Source organism: Hibiscus syriacus, unplaced genomic scaffold, assembly GCF_006381635.1.
Source record: "Hibiscus syriacus cultivar Baekdansim isolate YM2019G1 unplaced genomic scaffold, ASM638163v2 tig00111493_pilon, whole genome shotgun sequence".
Lineage (NCBI taxonomy): Eukaryota > Viridiplantae > Streptophyta > Magnoliopsida > Malvales > Malvaceae > Hibiscus > Hibiscus syriacus.
The window spans coordinates 905,811-918,674 of record NW_024063102.1 but is presented as its reverse complement, the minus strand read 5'-3'; the positions used below and the strand labels follow the sequence as shown (position 1 = coordinate 918,674).

Below are 12,864 nucleotides of genomic sequence, written 5' to 3'. Positions count from 1 at the left end.
TAGTGTATAAGTAGATTCATTAGATATAGAGATAAAAAAAGTTAAGAAATATACTTTTTAACTTTTATCCCACATTGTAAGAAACATAACCTAAACACTATAATATGGCTATATAAACTAACCACATTAAGCTCTTAACTCATGAAATTGATATGTATTAAATTAGGATGTTTGTTCCTATTGTTTATTTTTTCAATTTTTTAAAGCATATTTTTTAAAATACTTTTTGGGGAATTTGACGTGGACCCTGGAAGGCGTGCACCTTGAAACGTGCCTTCCCATGTAGTGCCATGTCAATATTTCCCCTGGAATGCACGTTTTAGGGAACACACCTTTGATTGACCTAAGCAAAGACGTGTTTCACGACGCGCCTTATCAGAAAAGGTGTTAAATCAGAAAATTTTGAAAAAAATAATGTATGACATATAATATTATAATATTTGAGTGATTTTTGGGTAAAAACGCTATGTGTTGTCATGTCAATAATAAATGAATTAGATTTGATGATCTGTCCATACAATTTAGAAAGGGGCCGATCAAAGGCCATTCTATCTACGACACATCAAATCAACCCATTTCTAATTACCACCTGAAGTCAAAGGGTATTTTTCCATGCTGAGAGATTGGTTGCTCTAAAAACTCTCTGCAAAGTAAGAGCTTTGTTGATATGATCCAAACTAGCTCCAACTTTCTCCATGACTTGATCACACCATGGATGTTCTTCAAAGATGATTCTAAGGGAGTTCTTCCTTACTTTATCCTTTATTATCTTCTATATGCATCACTTAATGTTATAGGTATGCTTTTGCTCCTTAAACTATGCTTGAATAATCATATGTTATCATTCACTTGCATACTATATGATTTTCATGCATAACATATGTTTCCATATCTTTACTTAGCTTTATATTATGTTTTACATATGTTTTAGATTCATTTATTATGTTTGCATATCATTTACATATCATGGCAGCATGTATTCATTCATTCATTAGCTCATGTCATGTTATTTTATCCCATGTTATGGTTGCATTAGCTTACATATGTTTTATCATATAGTTCTTAGCTCATGACATGCATTCATAGCTCATAAGGTCATAAACATGCACGACATCAAGGTATTTGATTCATTCCAGCTCATTTCCTTTGATTTACCTTGTTTCCTTTGCACATATAGGTACATGGAAGCAAGGCACACATTGGGGTAGCTTGTATGAGTACTTGGAATTCATATGCAGCTCACAATTAGTTCACAAGCTTCATGGCAGCTCATGGCACACAATGGAAAGCTCAAATCAGCTTGAGGAGGTCAAGGTTAGCTAAACTCAGCTAGGTGGATTATTTGAAGCTAAGTTGAAAAAATTGACCAAGTGACTAGCTGAAGGTAGCTATAAGAGATACTATGTAACCAAGGAGAACTCGGCTGGAACAATAATTCATAATAGCTCACTTGCTTGCTAGCTACATGCACGCCTATCTAGCTTGGGGGAGGACTCACACATGACCAACCTTCATCCCGTGCACAAGGCTGCACCATAAGCATCCCTAAGACTCCCATGTGCACATCCATGTGATCAACAAGTGTGTTCAAAGCGTGTGACCATCCTATGCGCGCCAAACACCAAGGGACTTCACCATTCGTCCAAGGCACCTATCTATTCACTTTAGTGCCAACTTAAAGGGGTTCAAACACCATTCGGCCAAGAGACATGCTCCCTACATTCAGCCGAATTATTATACCTTTTTATTCATGCGTGTAATTAATTAATTATGTCATTTTAAAAGGACACAAGGGCTGACCGACCCACTATGTATCCATTCGACAATGTCACTTCATTTTCTATAAATATGCTAGTCCTATTAATTTGTAAACACACTTTTCTTATTAATTAAAGTGAGATTATTCTCTTTTCTCAAGTCCTTGTGACTTTTATCGACTTATCAATTAAGTTTTTACTTGTGGAGTCAACCTCTATTCCATTGATACTTGTGGTTCCTATCTCTTTATAGATAGTGGGTCTAAGTCCTTTTCTACCATCCCTTAGAGATATTTGTAAGGATGGGTCTTTTCTCATTGTAGCACTAGTTCTTCCTTGGTCTTTCTAATATATTATCCTCACCAACCATCATTTTTTTCATAAGCCATACCATAGCCATATCAACATATTTTCGCTACCAATCGCATAATATAAATAGCCCTCCATTTGACCTTTACATCAACTACCAAGCAATCTATTTGATCCATTCACTTATACATGTTGTTTTGCTTCCTTCCTAGATTCACAATCAATTAAGGTAGGAGTACCTTACATCTAGTGGTATCAGAGCTTTGGTGGAAGAAGCAACATGCAATAACAACAACAAAATACAAAAAGAAGTGCAAGTGAAGAAAATAAAAAATCACCAAAGAATTGTAAGCATTCAAAAAAGAAAACAAAAAGGAAAAAGAAAACAAATGTACAAAAGTTGAAAGCACAAACAACAAGTTCATCACCAAGCAAGTCAAGTAAGAATTTCAAATTGATTGTAATGATAGAAATGTTGTGAAGTGACTTTGTGTAAGTAACCATTTTATTCTTTTCTTTCTTATTTCCAATCCACCCTATTTGTTGAAAACATTTTGATGTTTCGATATAACAAATGAATTTTAAGATTTTGCAAATGATTTTCAAAGTATATTCGATATAATTATTCAAATATCAAAATATTACTCCAAGTCTTTCAAAGTTCATTTTAATCCTTACTAAAGTGTAAAATTGTGTTTTATACTTAACTATTTTAAAACAATTTTACAAAGTATTTCGAGCCTTAATCGAGCCAAAAATATTTTCTTTTTAAAGGGTTTCAAGAAAAATCAGATTGCCTAGGGGAACCGATTCCCCCCCAGGGGGAACAGATTCCCCCCAAGGGGTATCGATTCCCCCCTGTCTAACGGTCAAAAACAGATTTCACTTAGGGAACCGATTCCCCATGAGGGGGTACCGATTCCCCCCACGCTCCAAGCTGTTTTATTAATTGTTTCTCATCCCCATACGACTCCAAAACATCCCCAACGACTATATACGACTTCAAACACATTCCAAGCTATAAATATAAGCTAAGGACACTTGAAGAAGTAAGAGAACAACTATCCAAGCAATCAAACACAAGAAAAGAGTTTTTCAATTTTATTTCATCTTTCTCTTGTAAATATTTTGTTCTTTGGAGCTTAATTCTTGTAAACACCTACCTTAGAGAGGTTTTCTTGTTTACATTTCTTATCATTTTGTAAAGGGGAAAGGTTCTGGTTTAGCTCGTGTAAAAGCTAGGGAAAGGTTCTAGTTTAGCCCGAAAAAACTAGGGAGTTTGTAAGATTACTCTTTATCCTCAAAAGAAAGAACAAATTAGTGAATTTGTCGGAAAATCCTTGGTGAGGAGCTAAGGTAGTGGACGTAGACTTTGGTTGAGAAAGTCGAACCACTATAAATCGCTGTGCAATTCTCTATCTTTCAATCTCCTTACTCCCTAAACACAAAACCGTTCCGACCCCTCTTTGTAAACCGTTCCAGTTGTCGATTCGAGCTTCCAAAAATCCCAACACTATTACATTATATTTTGCTATTCCATACCTATTAACCATTTGCAGCCGACATACAACAAGTATGCATTGCTTGGTATAGTTTTGAGTAAAGTTACTTAGAACTCGAGACAAAGAGATTGAGAGGAAAAAGGTCTGAGCGTGGGAGACTAGAAGAGGACTAGTAAAAACCTTGAAGTCTTAGAGTGCAAACACGAGCGGATTGAGTGACATTCAAGTTTCCTTGGAGTGAACTCGTGAGGCTTTGTGAGAGTAATATTTGGTAAGGTTTTTTACACATTTCCTTTTTCTTTAATTGCTAACATGTCTCTTCCATCCAGCATATTTGCAGTTAAAAAGACTTTGAACATTCAAAGTCAAGAAGCTAAACAAAGAGATAATATTTTCTATACCAAATGTCATGTGGAAAATAAAGTCTGCATAATGATCATAGACGAAGGAAGTTGTAAAAATGTAGCAAGCACTCACATGGTGGAGAAGTTGGGCCTAAAGACTTCAAAGCATCCTCACCCTACAAATTGCATTGGCTCAATGATGTGGGAGAAGCCAAGGTTACCAAACAAGTAGTTGTTCCTTTCTCCATTGGAAGATACAAGGATGAAGTTCTTTATGATGTGGTGCCAGTGAGTGCAAGCCACATTATCATAGGACGTTATTGACAATTTGATAAGAAGGCTACTCACAATGGATTTTCCAACGAGTATTCATTCCAACACCAAGGAGCAAGATCACGTTGGCACCTATGCGTCCAAATCAAGTTCATGAGTCCCTTAAGTCACGTATAGAGGAAAGAGAGAAAACTAAAGCCATGAAGAAAGTTGAAATAGGAGTTTTACATGAGAAACAAATAAGAGTGGAGAGAATTGAAAATGAGAAATTGAAAGGATTGAATCTGGGAGCAAAGAGAAAAAGGAAAATGAGGGTGAAGAACAAATTTTATCTAATACTACTCCTATTCTTTCTTGTATTTTGCAGGACAATCCAAGAGACATGTCACTTCAAGTTGAATATTCAAGAAATATGTCTTTTGAAGAACCAATAGTTGTGACCTTTGGTGATCCACAAGACATGTCCTTTGACGTTCAAACAATTATGCCACTTGAAGTTCAAAAAGATGTATCACTTGAAGTGCCAAGAGTTGGGATCATTGATACTCCAAGTACATTACAACTATTGAAGAGAATTCAGCAACCAATGGAGTTTTCCATCATCAAGCAACCAACACCCATTAAACATCCTCCATGGTTTGCTATTTCCATTCATCTTGTTAATAGTTTTTCATTTACTAACTTTGATTTGTTTTTCAACAACTTGTTTCATCCTTATGGTGAAATCCTACCAACCTTAAAGGCAATCATTTGGAGAGGCACAAAGGTGAAATGGCATGATCATTTAAATCAGCACCAATGAGTCATTCAAAGAACAATTATCTTCACCAAGCGATGTGATGACTCCAACCAAGAGACAAACCTTTTCACCAACAAGCATGGTGAATTAAAAGGAGGAATTGAAGAGATAGAGGTCATTTGCAAGCATTGTGATGATTCAAAGTATAAAGAAAAAGGATCAAGTTGGTTCGTGAAGGGATATGTCTCTCCCGTTCAAAGGACATGTGATGGTTCCCAAACATTGTGTCCTCTCATAAAATGACGTGAAGTTACAAGATTTGAAGCCAAGAGGTTGAACATTTCATGTGAATCATCTATTGGAGGAAATCACAAGGATTTAATCCTTCCTACATCAAGAAGGTCTTTAAAGAGAAACTACTTAGATTTGAGGATAAATCGCCTAAAAGAAGGGGATGATGATATGGTCAAAACTAGCTCCAACTTTCTCCATGACTTGATCACACCATGGATGTTCTTCAAAACTGATTCTAAGGGAGTTCTTCCTTACTTTATCCTTTATTATCTTCTATATGCATCACTTAATGTTATAAGCATGCTTTTGCTCCTTAAACTATGCGTGAATAATCATATATTATCATTCACTTGCATACTATATGATTTTCATGCATAACATATGTTTCCACATCTTTAATTAGCTTTATAATATGTTTTACATATGTTTTAGATTCATTTATTATGTTTGCATATCATTTACGTATCATGGAAGCATGTATTCATTCATTCATTAGCTCATGTCATGTTATTTTAGCCCATGTTATGTTTACATTAGCTCACATATGTTTTATCATATAATTCTTAGTTCATGAAATGCATTCATAGCTCATAAGGTCATAAACATGCACGACAGTAAGGTATTTGATTCATTTCAGCTCATTTCCTTTGATTTACCTTATTTTCTTTGCACATATAGGTACATGGAAGCAAGACACACATTGGGGCAGCTTGTATGAGTACTTGGAATTCATATGCAGCTCACAAGCTTCATGGCAGCTCATGGCACATAATGGAAAACTCAAATCAGCTGGAGGAGCTCAAGCCTAGCTAACCTCAGCTAGGTGGACTATTTAAAACTAAGTTGATAAACTTGACCAAGTGACTAGCTGAAGGTAGCTAGAAGAGATGCTAAGTAACCAAGGAGAACTCGGCTGGAACAATAATTCATAACAGCTCACTTGCTTGCTAGCTACATGCACGCCTATGCTAGCTTGGGGGAGGACTCACACATGCCCAAGGAGATGCACATGACCAGCCTTCATCCCATTCACAAGGTTGCACCATAAGCATCCCTAAGACTCCCATGTGCACGCCCATGCGATCAACAAGTGTGTACAAAGCGTGTGACCCTCCTATGCGCGCCAAACACCAAGGGACTTCACCATTCGACCAAGGCACTTATCCGTTCACTTTGGCTCCAACTTAAAGGGGTTCAAACACCATTCGACCAAGAGACATGCCCCCTATATTCAGCCGAATCATTATACCTTTTTATTCATGTATGTAATTAATTAATTATGTCATTTTAAAGGGACACAAGGGCTGGACGAACCACCATGTATCTATTCGGCCATGTCCCTTCGTTTTCTATAAATAGGTTAGTCCTATTCATTTGTAAACACACATTTCTTATTAATTAAAGTGAGATTATTCTCTTTTCTCAAGTCATTGTGACTTTTATCGACTTATCAAGTAAGTTCTTACTTGTGACGTCAACCTCTATTCCATTGATAATTGTGGTTCCTATCTCTTTATAGATAGTGGGCCCAAGTCCTTTTGTATCATCCCTTAGAGAGATTTGTAAGGCTGGGTCATTTCTCATTGTAGCATTGGTTCTTCCTTGGTCTTTCTAAGATACTATCCTTACCAACCATCATTTCTTTCATAAGCCATACCATAGCCATATCAACATACTTATGCTACCAATTTCATAACATAAATAGCCCTCCATTTCACCTTTACATCAACTACCAAGCCATCTATTTGAGCCATTCACTTATGTAGGTTGTTTTGCTTCCTTCCTAGATCCACAATCAATTAAGGTATGAGTACCTTATATCAATTGCTCTCCAATCACTTATAGCATTCCTTTTGAATGCTAGTTATTAGTAGTGGAATGATCTTTATCCGAGCAGGCACCCAATCCACGTCAGCATAAGCAAGAAGAGGCATATCAAAACAAGAATGAACTGTTATTAGGTTTATAGAGAAAAAGCCATCAAGTAAGACTGCGAAGAAAAGGTTAGCTCGATATGGCTTACTCGGTACTATGTATCGGTAGTAGCATCAATCCTTCCCTTCTCTAGTGGATAAGTCGCATCGTTTAGTTGAAGTTTCGTCAACCCATAATGGCTGGTTGAGTGAAGAAGGGGAGGTGAGAGGCTTTAAGGTATATTGGGAAAGATTATTATTTTTTTTACAGAATTTATGTGTGTTTATTTTTATTTTTCTTGAGGATTCAAAATGTGTCAAATCATCTCTCTAACTTATTTTGTTAATGTGCGTTAATAGTTGAGTGATTATTTTGTTAGAAAAACGATAATATTAGTAGTTATTTTGTAATTTTTAAAATTTCAGTGGTGAGAAGAAAAACTTATTCTAACTTTAGTGATTGTTGGTGTAGTTTCCCTAATTTTTTCCACCCTAGAATTTGGGTTAATGAAATGTGTATTCGAACTGTAATTTGACAAGTCCAAAAGTAAACCAATATAGAGGAGGGCTTTCGATTTCTCACGGATTAATATTCGATCGGAGTATACTTTTCTTCTTCTTCTTCTTTGTTTATACGGCGAGAGACGCAAAGGAGATTCAATACTGAATCAATAGCAGCAGCAATGGCTAAACAAGCCTCACGACTCATTCGATCTTTATCTTCCCAGATATCCACTTCTCATTTTCTGACCCAGTCACGCGCTTTCTCGGCGGCTCAAGCGCCTCAGCCGGCGGTTTTCGTAGACAAGAATACTCGTGTTATTTGCCAAGGCATAACCGGAAAGAATGGAACTTTCCACACCGAGCAAGCCATCGAATATGGCACTAAGATGGTATGTCAAATCCGTATCTAACTTTTATCTCTTATTTTTCATGGAATTTTTTCCCTTTTTCGTGGATTTGATTAATGGGTCTATTTTCTTCACTGCAATACTTGGGTATCGAGAAAATCCTGGAAAGTGAGAGCTTTAAATGATTTGTTTATACATGTCTAGGAATTGGGTTTAAGTTAGTTTTGTAAGATATTATGTTAAATTTTGCATATCATAATGTTACAATTTCCATTACGTCTTTACATATTCTGGAAATGATCAAATGCTTCTTATTAGTCCTTGGTTTTATCTCATTTTTCTTTTGATAGGTTGGTGGAGTTACACCAAAGAAGGGTGGCACAGAGCACTTAGGGCTTCCTGTTTACAACTCAGTTGCTGAAGCAAAAGCTGAAACCAAGGCCAATGCTTCTGTCATCTATGTTCCTCCACCTTTTGCTGCGGCTGCTATCATGGAGGCTATGGAAGCTGAACTGGATCTTGTTGTTTGTATCACGGAAGGAATTCCTCAACATGACATGGTAAATGAATCAAAGAAACCTTGGAATGAAAGCTATTTTTTCACGTGTGTCTAAATTTGTAGCACTGCTTCTTTATTTCTGGAAATGAATTTGTATTGTGGTTTTCTTTTTAGAAGTTATCCCAGTATGCTTATTTGCGTTATGTGCACTTCCAAGAGTGTGACTGCAATATGATCCTGTGGGCTGCCTGTGACTCAAGCCGCAATTTATACCTTTGGAGTTGTGATTTGGAAATGAGTTCTGATCATTTTTTCATATAAAAGCTGATATCTTTGTACTGCAGGTCCGTGTCAAGGCTGCCCTTAATCAGCAATCAAAAACCAGGCTAATTGGTCCAAATTGCCCTGGCATCATTAAACCCGGAGAGTGTAAGATTGGAATTATGCCTGGATATATTCACAAACCTGGTCGCATAGGAATTGTTTCTCGATCTGGCACTTTAACATATGAAGCTGTAAGATCTTATATTGGATACATCTAATTTCTGTGTTCCCTATATCACTTTCTTATTCTCATATTTGTTCATACTAGTCAGTAATCACCCTCAGTATTATTATGTCTGATTATACATCACCACATGTTCCCCCCCCTAAACTACCTAACCCATTTCTCAAGACATTTTGAAGATGAGATTTTGCCCTTCTGGCAGAGCTTTTGATATCTCTGTATTTTTAGCGTCTCTGTTTTAACCGCATGGTCTTGTCCTTTTAAGATATTTATTTGTGTTACAGAAAACGTGAAGTAATTCTCACATAACTTTTTTTTTCCTATTCAGTGAAGAATAAATGTCAAAGACGAAAGTTTTCTAGTTTTCAATTTGATTTGATGGAAGTTGTTGAAAAGTGTGAATAGAATTAACCCTATGAAAATTTCTTTGATACCTAAGTTAATCTGCCCTATCCTTCAGTAGGTATATATACATAGATTCATAGTTTTCATATTTGAATCGTCATAGAACTCAAGAAAATCACACAAAACGGGGTTACACTAAACTAATTCTGTTTTCTATATTCCGATGAAAAATACTCCCCGGTAATAATTTTCAATATAAGTCTTTGTTAATTTATCTTGTAGGTTTTTCAAACAACTGCAGTTGGTCTGGGGCAATCCACCTGTGTAGGAATGGGTGGGGATCCTTTTAATGGGACCAACTTCGTTGATTGTGTGACAAAATTCCTTGCTGATCCTCAGACAGAAGGTAACATTTTCCTAATTTAGTATTATCTGAGTTGTTAGTTCTACAGTACATATTGGATTAAAATTTCTTTATTACTGTGTGACTGTATCTTGTCTATCATGGTTTGGCATAGTTTATGTCCAAACCATATTTAATTCTACATTTATTGCCTTGTTTCCATCATTTGTTGTTTTCATTTTGTCCCATTTACTCGTTACTTTTCGCTTTGTACTTGGTGTAAGTTACTATTGTGAAAAACTCTTTAACTGGTTGCCGAAATGGAATGCCTACTTTCTGATTTTTGCAATTTCATTCAGGTATCATTCTAATTGGTGAGATCGGAGGCACAGCGGAAGAAGATGCTGCTGCATTGATAAAGGTAATATTCATACTTCAAAATGAATGAACTAAAGGGCTCCTTGTTCCAGAGACTGATGAAAGTATTTACTAATTGCTTGTGTTACATATGTGGGGTAATAAATAGTAGACTTCCATGCAGATACTCGCTTAGTTAATAGTAAGATCAAATATATTTTGTAAGAGTCGCTTTATAATTTATACTTATGTACACTTCAGTAACTTCTAGAATAGGCTTCTCTACTCCTCAATTGGGTTAAAATTCACATTTTATATAATTACACGGAATTATATTTTAGCAACAGCCCTATTTTGCACTGATGATAACATGTAAATAGTGGTAGGATTGGGAGTTTGTTTTTATGAGGTCTATTTCTCTTAAAGAACTCATGGTGACCTTAATCTACCTCCTTGGAAAAAAATAAATTACCTTTGGGTAAAAGAAACATAAACAGAAAAATCTAGCTTGGAATAAAATAGGAAACTATAAATATCTAGAGCAAATATAGAGCCCTTTAGAGTTTAAGTATAGGTTTATGGTTTGCTATATTGTGGGAATCTGGTATATGTTTCACTGGTAAAATTTCTTGACTGTAACTTATGGCTATGTTATACCTTGGACTGCATCTTACACTTTATGTTTGAGACCCGTTTGTTATTTATGTGATTGGATCTCTTATAATATGATCCTTGGATCTACAAATGAAATTAGTTTGTGCTCATATATACGCATATGGTGAATTAATTCAGCCCCTCTAGCATTGTGGTCCTTGTTTGTGCTTCTATGAACTTATGATGAATTGGTGTTTCTCTTTGCTTCTTTTTTGTTAATTTACGTGCATAGATATGATAGAAATGCTTGAATTTATTTTCTTTTTTCATATAGCAATATGATAGTAATATCGAACCTTCTTTTATCTCATTTTGACTGCACTTGCATATTACTAAAAATGGATTTAACATCTGATTTTGTTTTATAAATGAAACAGGAAAGTGGGACTGAAAAGCCCATTGTTGCCTTCATTGCTGGACTTACTGCTCCTCCGGGGCGACGTATGGGTCATGCAGGAGGTAAGACATTGCTTCCATCTTTGTTCTTGATGTATGTATGTATGTATTGAAGTTGAGAGGATATACCATTGAAATTGACTATTGTGAGCATGGTTGAAAGAAAAATTAGATCTTTGTTGAAAACTCTTTCTGGGTTTTTTCTTAACCTATTTTGGGTGGTTCTGTAATTATTCACTTCAACTTGTATGGTTGAACCACCAACCAGTTCTCGGTTCAACCAATCCGGTCTGGTTTTGATACGACCGTGATAGTGGGATATTTTTGTGTGTGGAAACAATATAGCCATTCTTGCTCTGAAATGGTGTGTGTTTGTACAAACAGCTATAGTATCAGGGGGAAAGGGCACGGCTCAGGACAAAATCAAGACACTAAGGGAAGCTGGAGTGACGGTTGTTGAATCACCTGCAAAGATTGGTGCAGCGATGCATGATGTTTTCAAGCAAAGAGGTCTCCTGAATTAGCCACCCCACCCCATTCTTCTTCTTTTTAACCATAATAAGTTTCATTTTGGTTGACATATTTCATATATTTCCATTGTTTTTTGTCCGAAATTGTTTTATACTGAAAATGAGGGAAAATCTTGTACCCTTCCTCAGTGAAACCATCATTTGGCAGAAGAAAAGGTTTCGCTTTTAAGTTTATTCTATCAGCTTGAATTATTGATTAGAAAACAAAAACAAATGTAAAATTTTTATTTTAACTTAATTAATAATGATTAGGATTATTATCAGTAAAAAATAAAAAAATGTACAAATGGGATGAAAAATAATATTCTTAATTATACATAATTATGAAAATAATGGTCTTAACTATATATTTTATGAAACTTCTGACCAACTTGACTAACAATTCATAATATAGCAAACATCAAATGACAATCACTATTTTTAAAACCCTAAAAGCTTCAACTGGTTAAAATGTAGTCAATTGTTATCGTATATCCACACAAAAACATAATACTTTATCGAAACAAATATTAGTCAAAATAACTTGTATCAGTCAATCCAAAGGGCGTGCAAAATACGCTTTAGGTGACAATCTGAATTTTTGAGTTGGTGCTTAAGAATTGGCTTTTAGTTTTTTTTTAAATAAAATAATATGATTAGGGCATGAAGATTTCATGGTTCGAATTTGAATCAGATCAGATGAGAAATCGACATAGTTAGCGTTAGAAAGGGGATTTGAAATCCTCCGATTCTAGTAGTGCAAAGCTTCAATGCCATTATCGAAAACCAGATGCGTGATGAAAAAAGAGTTCATCGAGGGTGAGAATAATGTGATGGTTTGTCATTTGGGGTTTAGGGTTTAATCTAGGGTTTTTAAATTTATTTTAATCTTATATAATATAAATATTGAAATGACCATCTAACTCAGTTGGTAGAGCATAATGTTTTTTTTAACCTTGGGGTCATGGGATCGAGTCACACGGAGGACATTTTATAATTTGGATGTCTCCTACGGAAGCTGCTCTCAACCTGGCGTTGGCGCAGTCTACTATCCTACCTCCCCTTACCCTATTACATATGAGAATAAGGGTAAGCTAATTTATAATATAAATACTAATAAATTAATAATAAAAATATTATATCATAGAAAATTATTAAATAAAATAAGTTAAGAGGTTAAAATAAGAAATAATTAAAAAATGTAATGGTTAAATTAAAAATTTTAAAATTTTAATGATCAAATAGGAGTGAAAAGAAAATAGAGGGATGAA

General features: G+C 35.3%; 1 protein-coding gene across 1 annotated transcript; it reads left to right on the top strand.

Moving 5' to 3' along the window:
• The first annotated feature begins 7,724 nt into the window (after positions 1-7,724).
• On the top strand, positions 7,725-11,641 carry LOC120163742 (succinate--CoA ligase [ADP-forming] subunit alpha, mitochondrial-like). Its single transcript, XM_039173587.1, has 7 exons — positions 7,725-8,024; positions 8,333-8,542; positions 8,826-8,996; positions 9,617-9,740; positions 10,037-10,098; positions 11,066-11,147; positions 11,469-11,641. The coding sequence occupies exons 1-7, from the start codon at positions 7,815-7,817 to the stop codon at positions 11,606-11,608; spliced, it is 999 nt and encodes a 332-aa protein (XP_039029518.1). The 5' UTR covers positions 7,725-7,814; the 3' UTR covers positions 11,609-11,641.
• Positions 11,642-12,864: the final 1,223 nt, after the last annotated feature.